The sequence below is a fragment of the Olea europaea genome, chromosome 1 (genome assembly GCF_002742605.1).
Source record: "Olea europaea var. sylvestris chromosome 1, O_europaea_v1, whole genome shotgun sequence".
Classification (NCBI taxonomy): domain Eukaryota; kingdom Viridiplantae; phylum Streptophyta; class Magnoliopsida; order Lamiales; family Oleaceae; genus Olea; species Olea europaea.
The window spans coordinates 31,691,518-31,704,728 of NC_036237.1; the positions used below are offsets into that span (position 1 = coordinate 31,691,518).

The 13,211-nt window shown below is 35.3% G+C and overlaps 3 protein-coding genes across 8 annotated transcripts; 2 read left to right on the plus strand and 1 right to left on the minus strand.

Moving 5' to 3' along the window:
• The first annotated feature begins 408 nt into the window (after positions 1-408).
• LOC111401353 (protein MET1, chloroplastic-like) lies at positions 409-13,098 on the plus strand. Of its 3 annotated transcripts, XR_002704000.1 has the most exons (8): positions 473-925; positions 1,069-1,175; positions 1,476-1,570; positions 1,662-1,738; positions 2,332-2,452; positions 2,806-2,865; positions 2,944-3,200; positions 12,997-13,098. XR_002704000.1 is itself a non-coding variant. In XM_023029058.1 (7 exons), exons 1-7 carry the CDS (start codon positions 531-533, stop codon positions 3,085-3,087), a joined length of 999 nt encoding a protein of 332 aa, XP_022884826.1. In that variant the 5' UTR covers positions 409-530; the 3' UTR covers positions 3,088-3,440. The 3 variants fall into 3 exon arrangements, 2 of the variants coding, with proteins under 2 accessions (XP_022884826.1, XP_022884834.1); XM_023029058.1 differs by lacking the exon at positions 12,997-13,098 and having other exon boundaries at positions 409-925; positions 2,944-3,440; XM_023029066.1 differs by lacking the exon at positions 12,997-13,098 and having other exon boundaries at positions 690-925; positions 1,074-1,175; positions 2,944-3,442.
• On the minus strand, positions 3,527-7,470 carry LOC111401337 (pentatricopeptide repeat-containing protein At1g06143-like). 3 transcript variants are annotated; one of them, XM_023029048.1, is made up of 4 exons: positions 7,236-7,470; positions 5,147-7,089; positions 4,646-5,052; positions 3,527-4,564 (listed from the first exon to the last, which is right to left on the minus strand). In XM_023029048.1, the coding sequence occupies exons 1-2, from the start codon at positions 7,255-7,257 to the stop codon at positions 5,417-5,419; spliced, it is 1,695 nt and encodes a 564-aa protein (XP_022884816.1). In that variant the 5' UTR covers positions 7,258-7,470; the 3' UTR covers positions 3,527-4,564; positions 4,646-5,052; positions 5,147-5,416. The 3 variants fall into 3 exon arrangements, with proteins under 3 accessions (XP_022884816.1, XP_022884810.1, XP_022884803.1); XM_023029042.1 differs by having other exon boundaries at positions 3,527-4,026; positions 4,410-5,052; XM_023029035.1 differs by having other exon boundaries at positions 3,527-5,052.
• LOC111401371 (protein MET1, chloroplastic-like) lies at positions 9,461-13,210 on the plus strand. Of its 2 annotated transcripts, none has more exons than XM_023029078.1 (7): positions 9,461-9,976; positions 10,120-10,226; positions 10,527-10,621; positions 10,713-10,789; positions 12,197-12,317; positions 12,602-12,661; positions 12,740-13,210. In XM_023029078.1, exons 1-7 carry the CDS (start codon positions 9,582-9,584, stop codon positions 12,881-12,883), a joined length of 999 nt encoding a protein of 332 aa, XP_022884846.1. In that variant the 5' UTR covers positions 9,461-9,581; the 3' UTR covers positions 12,884-13,210. The 2 variants fall into 2 exon arrangements, with proteins under 2 accessions (XP_022884846.1, XP_022884852.1); XM_023029084.1 differs by having other exon boundaries at positions 9,747-9,976; positions 10,125-10,226.
• The last annotated feature ends 1 nt before the right edge of the window (position 13,211 follows it).

Sequence of the window (13,211 nt, forward strand, 5' to 3'; positions counted from 1 at the left end):
TATCTCTATAAATTTAACATGTTTATATTAATCAAATCTAAAGAGTTTGAAAAGTTTGAATAGTATTTTTTGGAGAATATATGACTAAAAAGTTAAAAATAAAAATATATTAATTTGTGTGTAGAATATTTTATTGTATGAATATGTGACGAAGAATGATATTGAGTCTGTTTGGGAGTGATTTTGAGAATTGATTTTTTGATCATTAGGAGAAAAGTGGGGTCCACCTGTAAAAGAAGAAGTCAAATATGATGGTTAGAATAGTGAAATAGTGGTCAAAAAATCAATTTTTTTGGGTGAGAAAATCGCTCCCAAATAGGGCCATTGTAACAAACAATTTAAAATTTTAAATAAACAGACACTTAATCCACAATTCGATTCCAAAATGCCACGTGGAAGCAGAAAATTGAAGGGACTATTAGAACCACAGGTGATTCTTCCTCTAATCTCTTTGGAATTGCAATGCCAAGAAGCTCAATTAATCTTTCAACTCTGGATAGAGCTACAGTTGATTCAGTGTTAATTAAACTATGTCGACCATGGCTTCTCTGTGTTGCTCATCACCAGCATTGCACAGAAATGGAAACATTAGAATTACAGCCATGGCTAAGCAAACCCCATTAGCTTTCTGCTCTTTACTGAAGATCAGTCAGAAGAATAACAGGATTTATGACATTTTTCATCCATTGTTGAGCAACAGTAGTAATTCAACCAGTTTGATTGCTAAAGCTTCTGAAACGGAAACTGAGACCTCGAATTCAGAAGAGGAAAAATATGAAGAGTATGAGGTTGAAATTGTGCAGCCGTACGGATTGAAATTTGCCAAGGGCAGAGATGGTGGGACTTACATTGATGCCATTGCACCTGGTGGTTCAGCTGATCAAACTGGGAAGTTCACTGTTGGGGATAAAGTGCTTGCCACAAGGTAATTCATGATTCATTTCTGCAAATTTATCACCCCCACCCCCCACCCCCTTTATAGATCTAATGAATGTTGTAATAGTATCTGCTTCAGAAATCAAATTAAATGTGATAATTTAGGCAATGAAACCAAGAAAATGAATTCAGTGCAGTTTTTGGGGAGGAAATATGGCCTGCAGCTGAATACGGACGAACCATGTACACCATTCGACAAAGAATTGGTCCGCTACTCATGAAAATGCAGAAGAGATACGGTAATTAACTTATCAGAGTTAAGATTTTTCGAGTCTGACTGAAGCATGCTGTCGCTTGCGTTGACAATTAATTGCAATTCTTTAATTGGAAGAAAGCTTCTGGAACAGAAATTATATTTTGCTTTAATTAGCTTCAAATGTGGATGAGAAATTGTTCATTTACCTCTCTGATAGACACTACTTAGTAGCAGTATTGTTTTTATTCGAATTTGTCGTTCACATTTCCTGTAAATGTAAATTTTGGTAAAATGAAGGCTTGCATAACGTTTTACCCTTAGTAGCATCGTTTTCGCCTATCAGGAAAGGTGGATACTGGTGGCGAGTTGACTGAAAAGGAAATTATCAGAAATGAGAGGAACTCTGGTTTTATCAGTAACAAAGTTAGAGAAATTCAAGTGAGTCATCGCGATTTTGATTAATTTTTCTTTTACTATTGAATATTTTAACTCATCCAGATTGTAATATTAAACCAGTAACTTATTGCAGATGCAAAATTACCTTAGGAAAAAAGAGCAGAAAGAGCAGAGAGAGAGAGACCTTCGAGAAGGATTGCAGCTTTACAAGTAAAGCCCCACATTTCATCTTAATTGCATTGCTCAACTCTTCTCCTGTCCTATTCTAGTTGAATATCTTGTACAATTTTACTACCTACGCTACGACCCCTCTTCTCTTTGTTTCCCAATTTCAACACATTGTTGACTTGATTCAGTCAAGTGATATGGTCGAGCATGGGGGTGAGAAACCTCTTTTTCGAAACTATTATATTGTGAAATTAACCTTTAATAGTTTAAGTGCTTGAATTCTGGGTTACACTTACATTCAGACTTTGTTGGGATTCCAAAACTAACTTGGCCTGTGATAATTGTTAATGATGTAGTTGCTTTAGATCCCCAAGTAGATCTAGCTGGGAGATCTAAAGTAACAAAAATAATAGGCAAAGTTTTATTGGAAATGAGGCTTAAGACTTAGTTTGTTGTCGTTTTGCGTTCATCCAAGAATAGTCTCTAAAAGCCACAAACTCTTACTCTGTTGGACATTGTCATTTGTTGATGCCAAATTGAGTTCAGCCTCTGAATTTATACATGAGATTTGAATGTATCTCAGATGCCTTAACAAACTTGGTTAAATTGTTTTTTCTTGTGATAATTGGGTGAAGGAATGGCAAGTACGAAGAGGCACTGGAGAAATTTGAGTCAGTTTTGGGATCAAAACCAGAGCCAAATGAATCAGCTGTGGCGTGTTACAATGTAGCATGCTGTTATTCGAAGCTTAATCAGGTAAACAATAGTTCAAACCAATTATGAATTGGGTCATTTACTGGTTCTTTACTCTTGCATCTGTATGGTTTTCCACCCCCCCCCCCCCCCCCCCCCCTTTTTGTTTGGTTTTTTTTTCTTTTCATTTNNNNGAGGTTGGCTTAGCTTCCAATTGAATTAGCACTCAGCAACATATATACCAAGGACAACAAAATTTCCATCTAACTAAGAATGGTGCATGACATGCCATTTCGCTGTTATTGTAGTTAAACATATTTTCACTAGGCTTGTGGGTGTGCATATATTGAGCAATTATCTGCCTTTTTTCACGTTTTCTTCTGACAATCCATCGCCTTCTTTTGTACTTATCCCAGATTCAAGCTAGTTTGTCTGCCCTAGAGGATGCTCTGGAAGGTGGATTTGAAGATTTTAAGGTAAGTTATGAAATATTACATTCATCCCATATTATGTTTAGCCTAGTTATCAAACTTCTTCTGATGCTATTTTGACAGAGAATCAGGACAGATCCTGACCTTGCCAACATAAGGGCAGCTGAGGATTTCGAACCTCTTATGAAGAAGTTTGATGAATCGTTTATCAATGAAAATGCTATCAATGCTATCAAATCAATATTCGGCATATTTAACAAGCAATAAAACCAGCAGTCTACACCAATACATTGGGGACGAGTGGGCTTAGTTTCCTAATGAGCTTCCAACAGAATTCAGATGTTTGAGTGCCGATCTCCTACTGGACCTGGCATAAGGAGGTCCTCATTGCTTGGCTTCGCTATCGCTCCTATGGTATTTTGCGTATTAGGAATACTAGCTCAAGATCATTCTTGAATGACACTACATATGATCTTGGTTAGTGATTGGTTGTTTCAATTGTTTTATAATTTAGTCAATCATACGTGTAATTACGTTTCACTTGAGGACTAAAAGAAGGTAGTGAGTTGTCAATTTTAACCATAATCATCTTGAAAAGAATAAAAGTTTGAATTTTAATTCTTGATTCCAATTCTTATTCATGAATATCAGTACACAACCAAAATTTAGTTTTGGGAAATTCAGTGGCAATTTACAGTTGACAAGCTTTTGCATGCTAAAATTATATTTTAACTAGGAGGAAGATTACCTATGGTGTATCAACACACTTGAATTTCTTAATCTTGACAGAAGTCCAAGTGGACCTAGCTAGTGCTGTTACCTAATACACGGGATTGACCATGTATTTCTCAATATTAACTCTCCAATTTTCTTCAACTAATGCAATGAAGCATCAACATAAGAAGCCATAACATCCTAGGGCTTATGAGGATGAAGATGAACTGGAAGTCCTTCGACTGGGGTGGGCATAAGATGCATTCTACTTTCTTATCAGGAATCAGTAAATCCCATCGAAATTTCTTAACTATGTTTTGCAGAAATTAAAGAATATCGAGCCTAGCAAACTCTTTACCCTAGCACATCGGAGATCCCCCTTCAATTGGAACATAAGAAAATGGAGTAGGTCCTGCCCTTTCATAGCTCGATGGATCAAATTTTATGTTCTCTTCAAACAAGCTAGAAAGTGAATTTGTGAAGAAGGCCTTCCTGTATAACTGTTGCAACAGCATAATTAGGTCATGAATCATTAGTTCAAAAGTGAATCAAAAGGGCCCCTTTGACAAGGCTTCTGCTTTTATTTATTGTAGAAAAGCTTCCTTAGAAAACTACCCTAAGCTAGCTTCCTCTAAAAGCTCATCTAGACAAACAAAGCACTTCCAAGAAATTGTCCTAATATGTTCAAAAGCATTTTCTTAGTCTGAAAAATAGCTTTTGATTTTTCAAAAGCACCACCAAACGGGCCCTAAATTACTGTTACAGAAATTCTTGAAATTCTTTTTTACTTGTGAAAAAAGGGGGGAAGAAAATTCCAGAAGTCTTGGAAAATCTCATAAAAGAAGTAAGAATAAATAAGAGAAAAATTTAAGTACCTTCCATCCCGTGGGAATGTCATAAACTGCTTACTTAAAATCGACTTGTGCATCTCTAAAAGCACCTATTGTGGGTGGTGATAGTCTAATAGTTTCAGACAATACATTCTACTAGTACCTCATCTTCTGTACATCATCCCACTGTGAAAATTCCCCTGCTTCGTAGGATGATTTGAAACATAAATCATTAGGTGTAGTTATGTCAACAAGGTGAAACGAAGGGTATGTACTTTTACCTCTAAATACATTTTCACAAGTTCAAGGAAGTTGTCCAAGATTCTTCATCAGCATAGTTATGGCAACACTAGAAGTGTCGTGACCAGCAACCTGATTCAGACATAAACTTGCCATTTTCATCAGGATGTTGTGAAGCTGAAACAATTTCCTGTTCCAAGGTTACTCTTCTGTTTCTGACTATTGATTGTACTTGTTTCTTTATAGCAATAGTCGCGCTCTTTGCATTAAGAATCTTGTTCCTGGGAAGTTAATAGGGACTGAGATTATTCCATTCAAGAAAACAATAAACATCAAGTTTGGCAATTTGGTGAGGGTCTTCAAGGCTTATAAGAAACGACATGCTACTTCAGTCGTATAGATTGATGGTTGGGAACACCTTCATCTCTTCTTTACCTTCATGTACAACCTTCATGTACACCAAAACATGTTTTGTAATGGTCTTAAAAAACTTAAATGTATAAAATAAAAGGAATTTAAGAAGACCAAACAATCTTATACACCTTGTAAATGCATCAGGAATGATGAAACAAGATAGCATCTTCTCATTTGCTTCCCTTCATCACCACTAATGGTGGCAAGACAGTGTCCAAGAAGCATCCTAACAGAGGTAGGCCACCAAATTGTGACCAGTTTATTTTATTAATAAACAGAAACTTGTTCCCGTCAGGGCCATATAAAACTGCAACAGGCTCTCCCATAGTTCTTGGCGAACAGGATTGACATATATGATGTATGGCATCCAAAATTTGGCCCTCTGCTACCACAACTGTTTACAAGATAAAATCATACTGAGGTGCATAGCCAATCAGCTTAAGTTGCAGGTCTAAAACATCCAGTAGAGAGTAAATTTCTCCTGATGCTGGATGATAATTATCACATGCAGAAAACTGGTGCGTCTTTTTGTCCACTTCAATCCAGCTCGAACCAGGACTTTTCTTTTCTACTCCATGTTCCTTCATGATTGTCCTCATTCTTGCAACTTCATGCCATCGATTTTCTTCAGCATACATGTTAACTAAAAGGGAATAATATCCACTACTATTTGACTCCAAGACCACCAATCTATCAACAGCAAGTTGAGCAATCTCCAAGTTCTTGTGAAGCTTACAACCGCCTAATAAAGCACCCCAAACGACAGAATTGGGATCCATTCTCATACCTCGTATCAACTCTAGTGCTTCTTCCAGCAAACCGGCTTTGCACAAGAGATCGATCATGCATCCGTAGTGTTCAATTTCAGGAAGGATTCCATACTTGTGTGTCATGTTAAAGAATCTCCTCCGGCCTTCTTCCACAAGTCCTGCATGAGTACAAGCACTGAGAATACTAACAAAGGTCACGCCATTTGGTTTGATCTTTTCCTTCTCCATTCGACCAAACATCACTAATGCTTCTTTAGCATGCCCATGAACTGCAAGCCCATCAATCACAGAATTCCAACAGAAGAGATTTTTCTCCTGTAACTTGAAAAATACCACAAGTGCCCTCTCCAAGACCCCACACTTCGCATACATATCAATCAATGCAGACCCCATATAAACATCGAGATCAAACCCGCTTTGCATAGCATATATGTGTATTTCCTTCCCTTGGTTCAGTGCCCCAAGATGTGCACAGGCTGATATTACAGTTGACAGGGTCACTTCATCAGGTCTAACTTCTTCATTCTTCATTTCATAGAAAAGTTCTAAGGCTTTGCTATATTGCTTGCTTTTTGTGTAACAATTGATCATTGTTGTCCACGAAATCAAATCCTTCCCGAGCATCATATAAAACAACTCCTCAGCTGAGTTAACATCGCCAACTCTCGCATATCCATGAATCATGGTATTCCTTGCAGCAGTATTTTTCTCCGGCATCTCATCAAACAACCTCCTCGCTGAAGCCAAATCCCCAATGCTGGCATGAGCTTCAATCATTGTAGACCAAGCAAAACCATCTCTTTCTGGCATTTCATCGAACACCATCCTTGACTCATCAACCCTACCAAAACTCGAATAAAAATCAATCAGTGCAGTTAAGACATGAACGTGCGATGGGAACCCGTATTTCCAGACCTGCCCATGAACACATTCCCCAAATCCCACAGCAGATAAAACTCTACAGCTCTTAGTTACTGCCGGGAACGTATAACTACTTGGATATACAGAATTCCTCAGCATGTCAATGTAGTACTGTAAAGCTTCAAATGGGCGAAAACAATTTACAAAGGCTCCAACTATTGCATTGTACACGAATATATTGGGATTTTCCATCTGAGAAAAGGCAAAAATTGCCGAATCTATACTGTGAAAAGTGGAACAAGCAGTTATGTATTGGTTTACCAAGAAGCAATTTTGAGTTGTGTCGTTCTTGATCATCATTGCATAAAATGATTCAATCTCTTTCAAATTTGAACATCTTTTCAAACGATCGGCCACCTGTGCAACTGTTAATCTTGGGCCTACAAACACACTTGTAATCAGTAAATGATGAATAACTACACCTTTAAGGCTTTAACTTGTTCACAAAGAAAAATCATTGAACATTTGTAATGATGATTGAGAACAAAGATTGATGGTATCTAAGTAGGAGAGAAGTTAGACTTACGATTAACAACGAAGAATTTCATACGAATTGTTTCCAGTATATGGTACAATCACAAATCTTCTCGGTGAAAAATGGAAAATACACTCAAAAATAAATTGTACAAGGTGAATAAGGGGGAGATTCAGGGAAGTTTCGACTGAGAAGGTCCCACGCGAATCCCACTTCCATTCCATGCGAGTGTAGGTCAACCAGGTGACAAATTCTTTCTGACAGGAGCCTAATTCAATTTGCGAACATGATATCTTCAAATAGTCGCTACTATTATTTGGGATATACATGAAAATGGCCCAAATAGTAAATAACCTTTTCCAAAATGGCCTTTGACTTTTTTAGAAATTTGAAACTATCCAAAATATCCTTGGAAAAATTTAACAACCAACCCTTTATATAATAAAAAGTTTCTTTTTTAGTCCTTAAAAAATCTAACAAATAAAATTTGTAAAAATTATTAATGAATAATTATAAAATGGAAAAGCCCAAATATAAGAGAGGACCATATAATATAAAAAAGGTTGTTAAAAATAAAAAAGAAATTAAATTTGAAAAAGAAATTGATAAGATAGGATATCAAGAACAATTATATGCATCACAAGAAATATTAAAATGTTTTAAAGAAAACTTATTAGAAAATTTCGCTAAAGGAATTGTAAGGTCAATAATCATAAAAGATATACAAGATATAATAGATAAATTGGAAAAAAGAAAGAAAAGTATCTCAAAATATGAAATACCTTTTGGAACAGACATAGATATGATAACAGATATTGATATTATAAATTCTCAAACATTATTAGACTTTGAAGAATTACTTAAAAATTTATGAGATTAAAATTTTGATATTTTGATTATTAGATTATTAGATTTTTATTCGCTCATAGTAGCACCCATAGAGTTTGTATCAGAGCCATAGAGATCATGGAAATCTTAAAAATAAATAATTATTATCAATGTATTGAAGAAAAAGGATGTTATATATTTTACAACCCTATCCCTAATAAACTAAAAATAATAACATTATATATAACTAGGAATTTATAAAAAAAGGCCAAACGAGGACTTAATTGAACTTATTAAAGTGTGATAACTTAAATTGGTGTTCTAGTACGGTCGGTACTTTATAACGTTGTTTTTATCACAAGTTAATTAACGAAGCACTTAATCAAAACACAAAAATTAGTTTCAATCAGTATACTCATTCTTCTATTTCTGCAAATTTAACATGTTTGCATTCATTTAATCTAAATAGGACATGTATTATTTCCATAGGGACTCATAGGAATATCGCACGAGGCGAAAAAGCCACATCCTCCATTTTGCAATACAAAAACCAATTTCGTATCAATTACTTAATGATTTCAGGATGAGGTCTTCATCTCAATTAGTATTTCACAACTGAATAACGTTGTACTTCTCCCGTAAAAAAAGTGGGTTTGAAATATATTTTTATACAAATATAAAATATGAATGGAATTAAGTGGTCGGGTAAGTGCAATAAATTGTTGACCCAAGAGTGTACATTTTAAATTGAAATGATAGTAATAAAGGATAAAGAATTTTTTTGAGGCGGTAGTGTGTGTATTTGGGGTTTTATAAGTGCAACAGTAATGCTATTCATCACAATTGATGTCAAGTATTGGTCTATATGATAATTGTATGTCGTTAAATGATATATTTAATTAAATGTAAATTTATATAAAATTCATTTAATTAAATTTATCAAGTGTGATCATTTAAATTGATGCTCTAACATGACTGGTGCTAAATAACGTTATTTTTATAACAAATTAACTAACAAGCACTTAACAAACAAAACACAAAAACCGTATCTCTATAAATTTAACATGTTTATATTAATCAAATCTAAAGAGTTTGAAAAGTTTGAATAGTATTTTTTGGAGAATATATGGTTAAAAAGTAAAAAATAAAAATATATTAATTTGTGTGTAGAATATTTTATTGTATGAATATGTGGTGAAGAATGATATTGAGTCTGTTTAGGAGTGATTTTGAGAATTGATTTTTTGACCGTTAGGAGAAAAGTGGGGTCCATCTGTGAAAAAAAAGTCAAATATGACGGTTAGAATAGTGAAATAAAGGTCAAAAAACAATTTTTTGAGTGAGAAAATCGCTCCCAGGGCCATTGTAACAAACAATTTTAAATTTTAAATAAGCAAACACTTAATCCACAATTCGATTCCAAAATGCCACGTGGAAGCAGAAAATTGAAGGGACTATTAGAACCACTGGTGATTCTTCCTCTAATCTCTTTGGAATTGCAATGCCAAGAAGCTCAATTAATCTTTCAACTCTGGATAGAGCTAAAGTTGATTCAGTGTTAATTAAACTATGTCGACCATGGCTTCTCTGTGTTGTTCATCACCAGCATTGCACGGAAATGGAAACATTAGAATTACAGCCATGGCTAAGCAAACTCCATTAGCTTTCTGCTCTTTACTGAAGATCAGTCAGAAGAATAACAGGATTTATGACATTTTTCATCCATTGTTGAGCACCAGTAGTAATTCAATCAGTTTGATTGCTAAAGCTTCTGAAACGGAAACTGAGACCTCGAATTCAGAAGAGGAAAAATATGAAGAGTATGAGGTTGAAATTGTGCAGCCGTACGGATTGAAATTTGCCAAGGGCAGAGATGGTGGGACTTACATTGATGCCATTGCACCTGGTGGTTCAGCTGATCAAACTGGGAAGTTCACTGTTGGGGATAAAGTGCTTGCCACAAGGTAATTCATGATTCATTTCTGCAAATTTATCACCCCCACCCCCCACCCCCTTTATAGATCTAATGAATGTTGTAATAGTATCTGCTTCAGAAATCAAATTAAATGTGATAATTTAGGCAATGAAACCAAGAAAATGAATTCAGTGCAGTTTTTGGGGAGGAAATATGGCCTGCAGCTGAATACGGACGAACCATGTACACCATTCGACAAAGAATTGGTCCGCTACTCATGAAAATGCAGAAGAGATACGGTAATTAATTTATCAGAGTTACGATTTTTCGAGTCTGACTGAAGCATGCTGTCGCTTGCGTTGACAATTAATTGCAATTCTTTAATTGGAAGGAAGCTTCTGGAATAGAAATTATAATTTGCTTTAATTAGCTTCAAATGTGGATGAGAAATTGTTCATTTACCTCTCTGATAGACACTACTTAGTAGCAGTATTGTTTTTATTCGAATTTGTCATTCACATTTCCTGTAAATGTAAATTTTGGTAAAATGAAGGCTTGCATAACGTTTTACCCTTAGTAGCATCGTTTTTGCCTATCAGGAAAGGTGGATACTGGTGGCGAGTTGACTGAAAAGGAAATTATCAGAAATGAAAGGAACTCTGGTTTTATCAGTAACAAAGTTAGAGAAATTCAAGTGAGTCATCGCAATTTTGATTAATTTTTCTTTTACTATTGAATATCTTAACTCATCCAGATTGTAATATTAAACCTGTAACTTATTGCAGATGCAAAATTACCTTAGGAAAAAAGAGCAGAAAGAGCAGAGAGAGAAAGACCTTCGAGAAGGATTGCAGCTTTACAAGTAAAGCCCCACATTTCATCTTAATTGCATTGCTCAACTCTTCTGCTGTCCTATTCTAGTTGAGTATCTTGTACAATTTTACTACTTACAATACGACCCCTCTTCCCTTTGTTTCCCAATTTCAACACATTGTTGACTTGATTCAGTCAAGTGATATGGTCAAGCATGGGGGTGGGAAACCTCTTTTTCGAAACTATTATATTGTGAAATTAACCTTTAATAGTTTAAGTGCTTGAATTCTGGCTGGGTTACACTTACATTCAGACTTTGTTGGGATTCCAAAACTAACTTGGCCTGTGATGATTGTTAATGATGTAGTTGCTTTAGATCCCCAAGTAGATCTAGCTGGGAGATCTAAAGTAACAAAAATAATAGGCAAAGTTTTATTGGAAATAAGGCTTAAGGCTTAGTTTGTTGTCATTTTGCATTCATCCAAGAATAGTCTCTAAAAGCCACAAACTCTTACTCTGTTGGACAATGTCATTTGTTAATGCCAAATCGAGTTCAGCCTCTGAATTTATACATGAGATTTGAATGTATCTTGTAGGAATTGGTTCAAATTATTAACCAAAAATTGGAAAATGAAAAGGTATGTAAAAGTAAAAATGAAAATGTGCGACTACGTGTCAACTTCAACCAAATATTCGGACTTGATCCGATGGTCAAATTACAAAAATAAATAGACCAACTTATTCTACTCGTCGAGTAGATTGTCATGGTATATTTGGAATCTCGAAATCAATTCCGAATGAATGAGAAATTGCGGAACAAAGTTGGAAGAAATGAAGTGTTGCAACTTTTCGAAAGGATGTAAGTTTTGACAAAGTGTTGCAACTTTTTAAAAAAAGATGCATGTTTTGGCTCATACTACTTCATCTGCACCCTTTCTATATCTATAAATAGAACTCTATGGACATGATTTTGGGTACACCAATTGCATTGAGCATTCATTCTCCGATTGCAATTCTCTCATTTCTAATTTCATAGCATTTCATAATTTCCTTTGTAGAGGGGAAATTCTCTCAAAAATTCGTCGGTTTCTTGCGGTTTGAAGTTCTACTACCACAAGTTGTGAATTCATTGTATTTTGGGAGACAAGTGTCATTCACCGTAAGCACCGTAGCGGGACAATTTGTCTTAAGGAAAGAGATACCTTCTCGCCTTGGATTATTCTCTATTTCTATTCTTTCTTAATCCTTGTTTTGCGTAATCTTCATACCGAAACTCTGTCCAAATTTCCATTCATATAAATTGTGTTTTGATCACGCTTTTGCGGGTTAAAATTGGTCAAACAAATATATCAAAAATCAATCCTTACATAGCCCTTTTTATAAATCGTCTCCAACATATCTCAGATGCCTTAACGAACTTGGTTAAATTGTTTTTTCTTGTAATAATTGGGTGAAGGAATGGCAAGTACGAAGAGGCACTGGAAAAATTTGAGTCAGTTTTGGGATCAAAACCAGAGCCAAATGAATCAGCTGTGGCGTGTTACAATGTAGCATGCTGTTATTCGAAGCTTAATCAGGTAAACAATAGTTCAAACCAATTATGAATTGGGTCATTTACTGGTTCTTTACTCTTGCATCTGGAGGCTGGCTTTGCTTCCAATTGAATTAGCACTCAGCAACATATATACCAAGGACAACAAAATTTCCATCTAACTAAGAATGGTGCATGGCATGCCATTTCGTTGTTATTGTAGTTAAACATATTTTCACTAGGCTTGTGGGTATGCATATATTGAGCAATTATCTGCCTTTTTCACGTTTTCTTCTGACAATCCATCGCCTTCTTTTGTACTTATCCCAGATTCAAGCTGGTTTGTCTGCCCTAGAGGATGCTCTGGAAGGTGGATTTGAAGATTTTAAGGTAAGTTACGAAAGATTACATTCATCCCATATTATGTTTAGCCTAGTTATCAAACTTCTTGTGATGCTATTTTGACAGAGAATCAGGACAGATCCTGACCTTGCCAACATAAGGACAGCTGAAGATTTCGAACCTCTTATGAAGAAGTTTGATGAATCGTTTATCAATGAAAACGCTATCAACGCTATCAAATCAATATTCGGCATATTTAACAAGCAATAAAAGCAGCAGTCTACACCAATACATTGGGGAAGAGTGGGCTTAGTTTCCGAATGAGCTTCCAACAGAATTCAGATGTTTGAGTGCCGATCTCCTACTGGACCTGGCATAAGGAGGTCCTCATTATGGTATTTTGCTTATTAGGAATACTAGCTCAAGATCATTCTTGAATGACACTACATATTATTTTGGTTAGTGATTGGTTGTTTCGATTGTTTAATAATTTAGTCAATCATACATGTAATTACTTTTCACTTGAAGACTAAAAGAAGGTAGTTGTCAATTTTAACCATAATCATCTTGAAAAGAATAAAAGCTGGAATTTTAATTC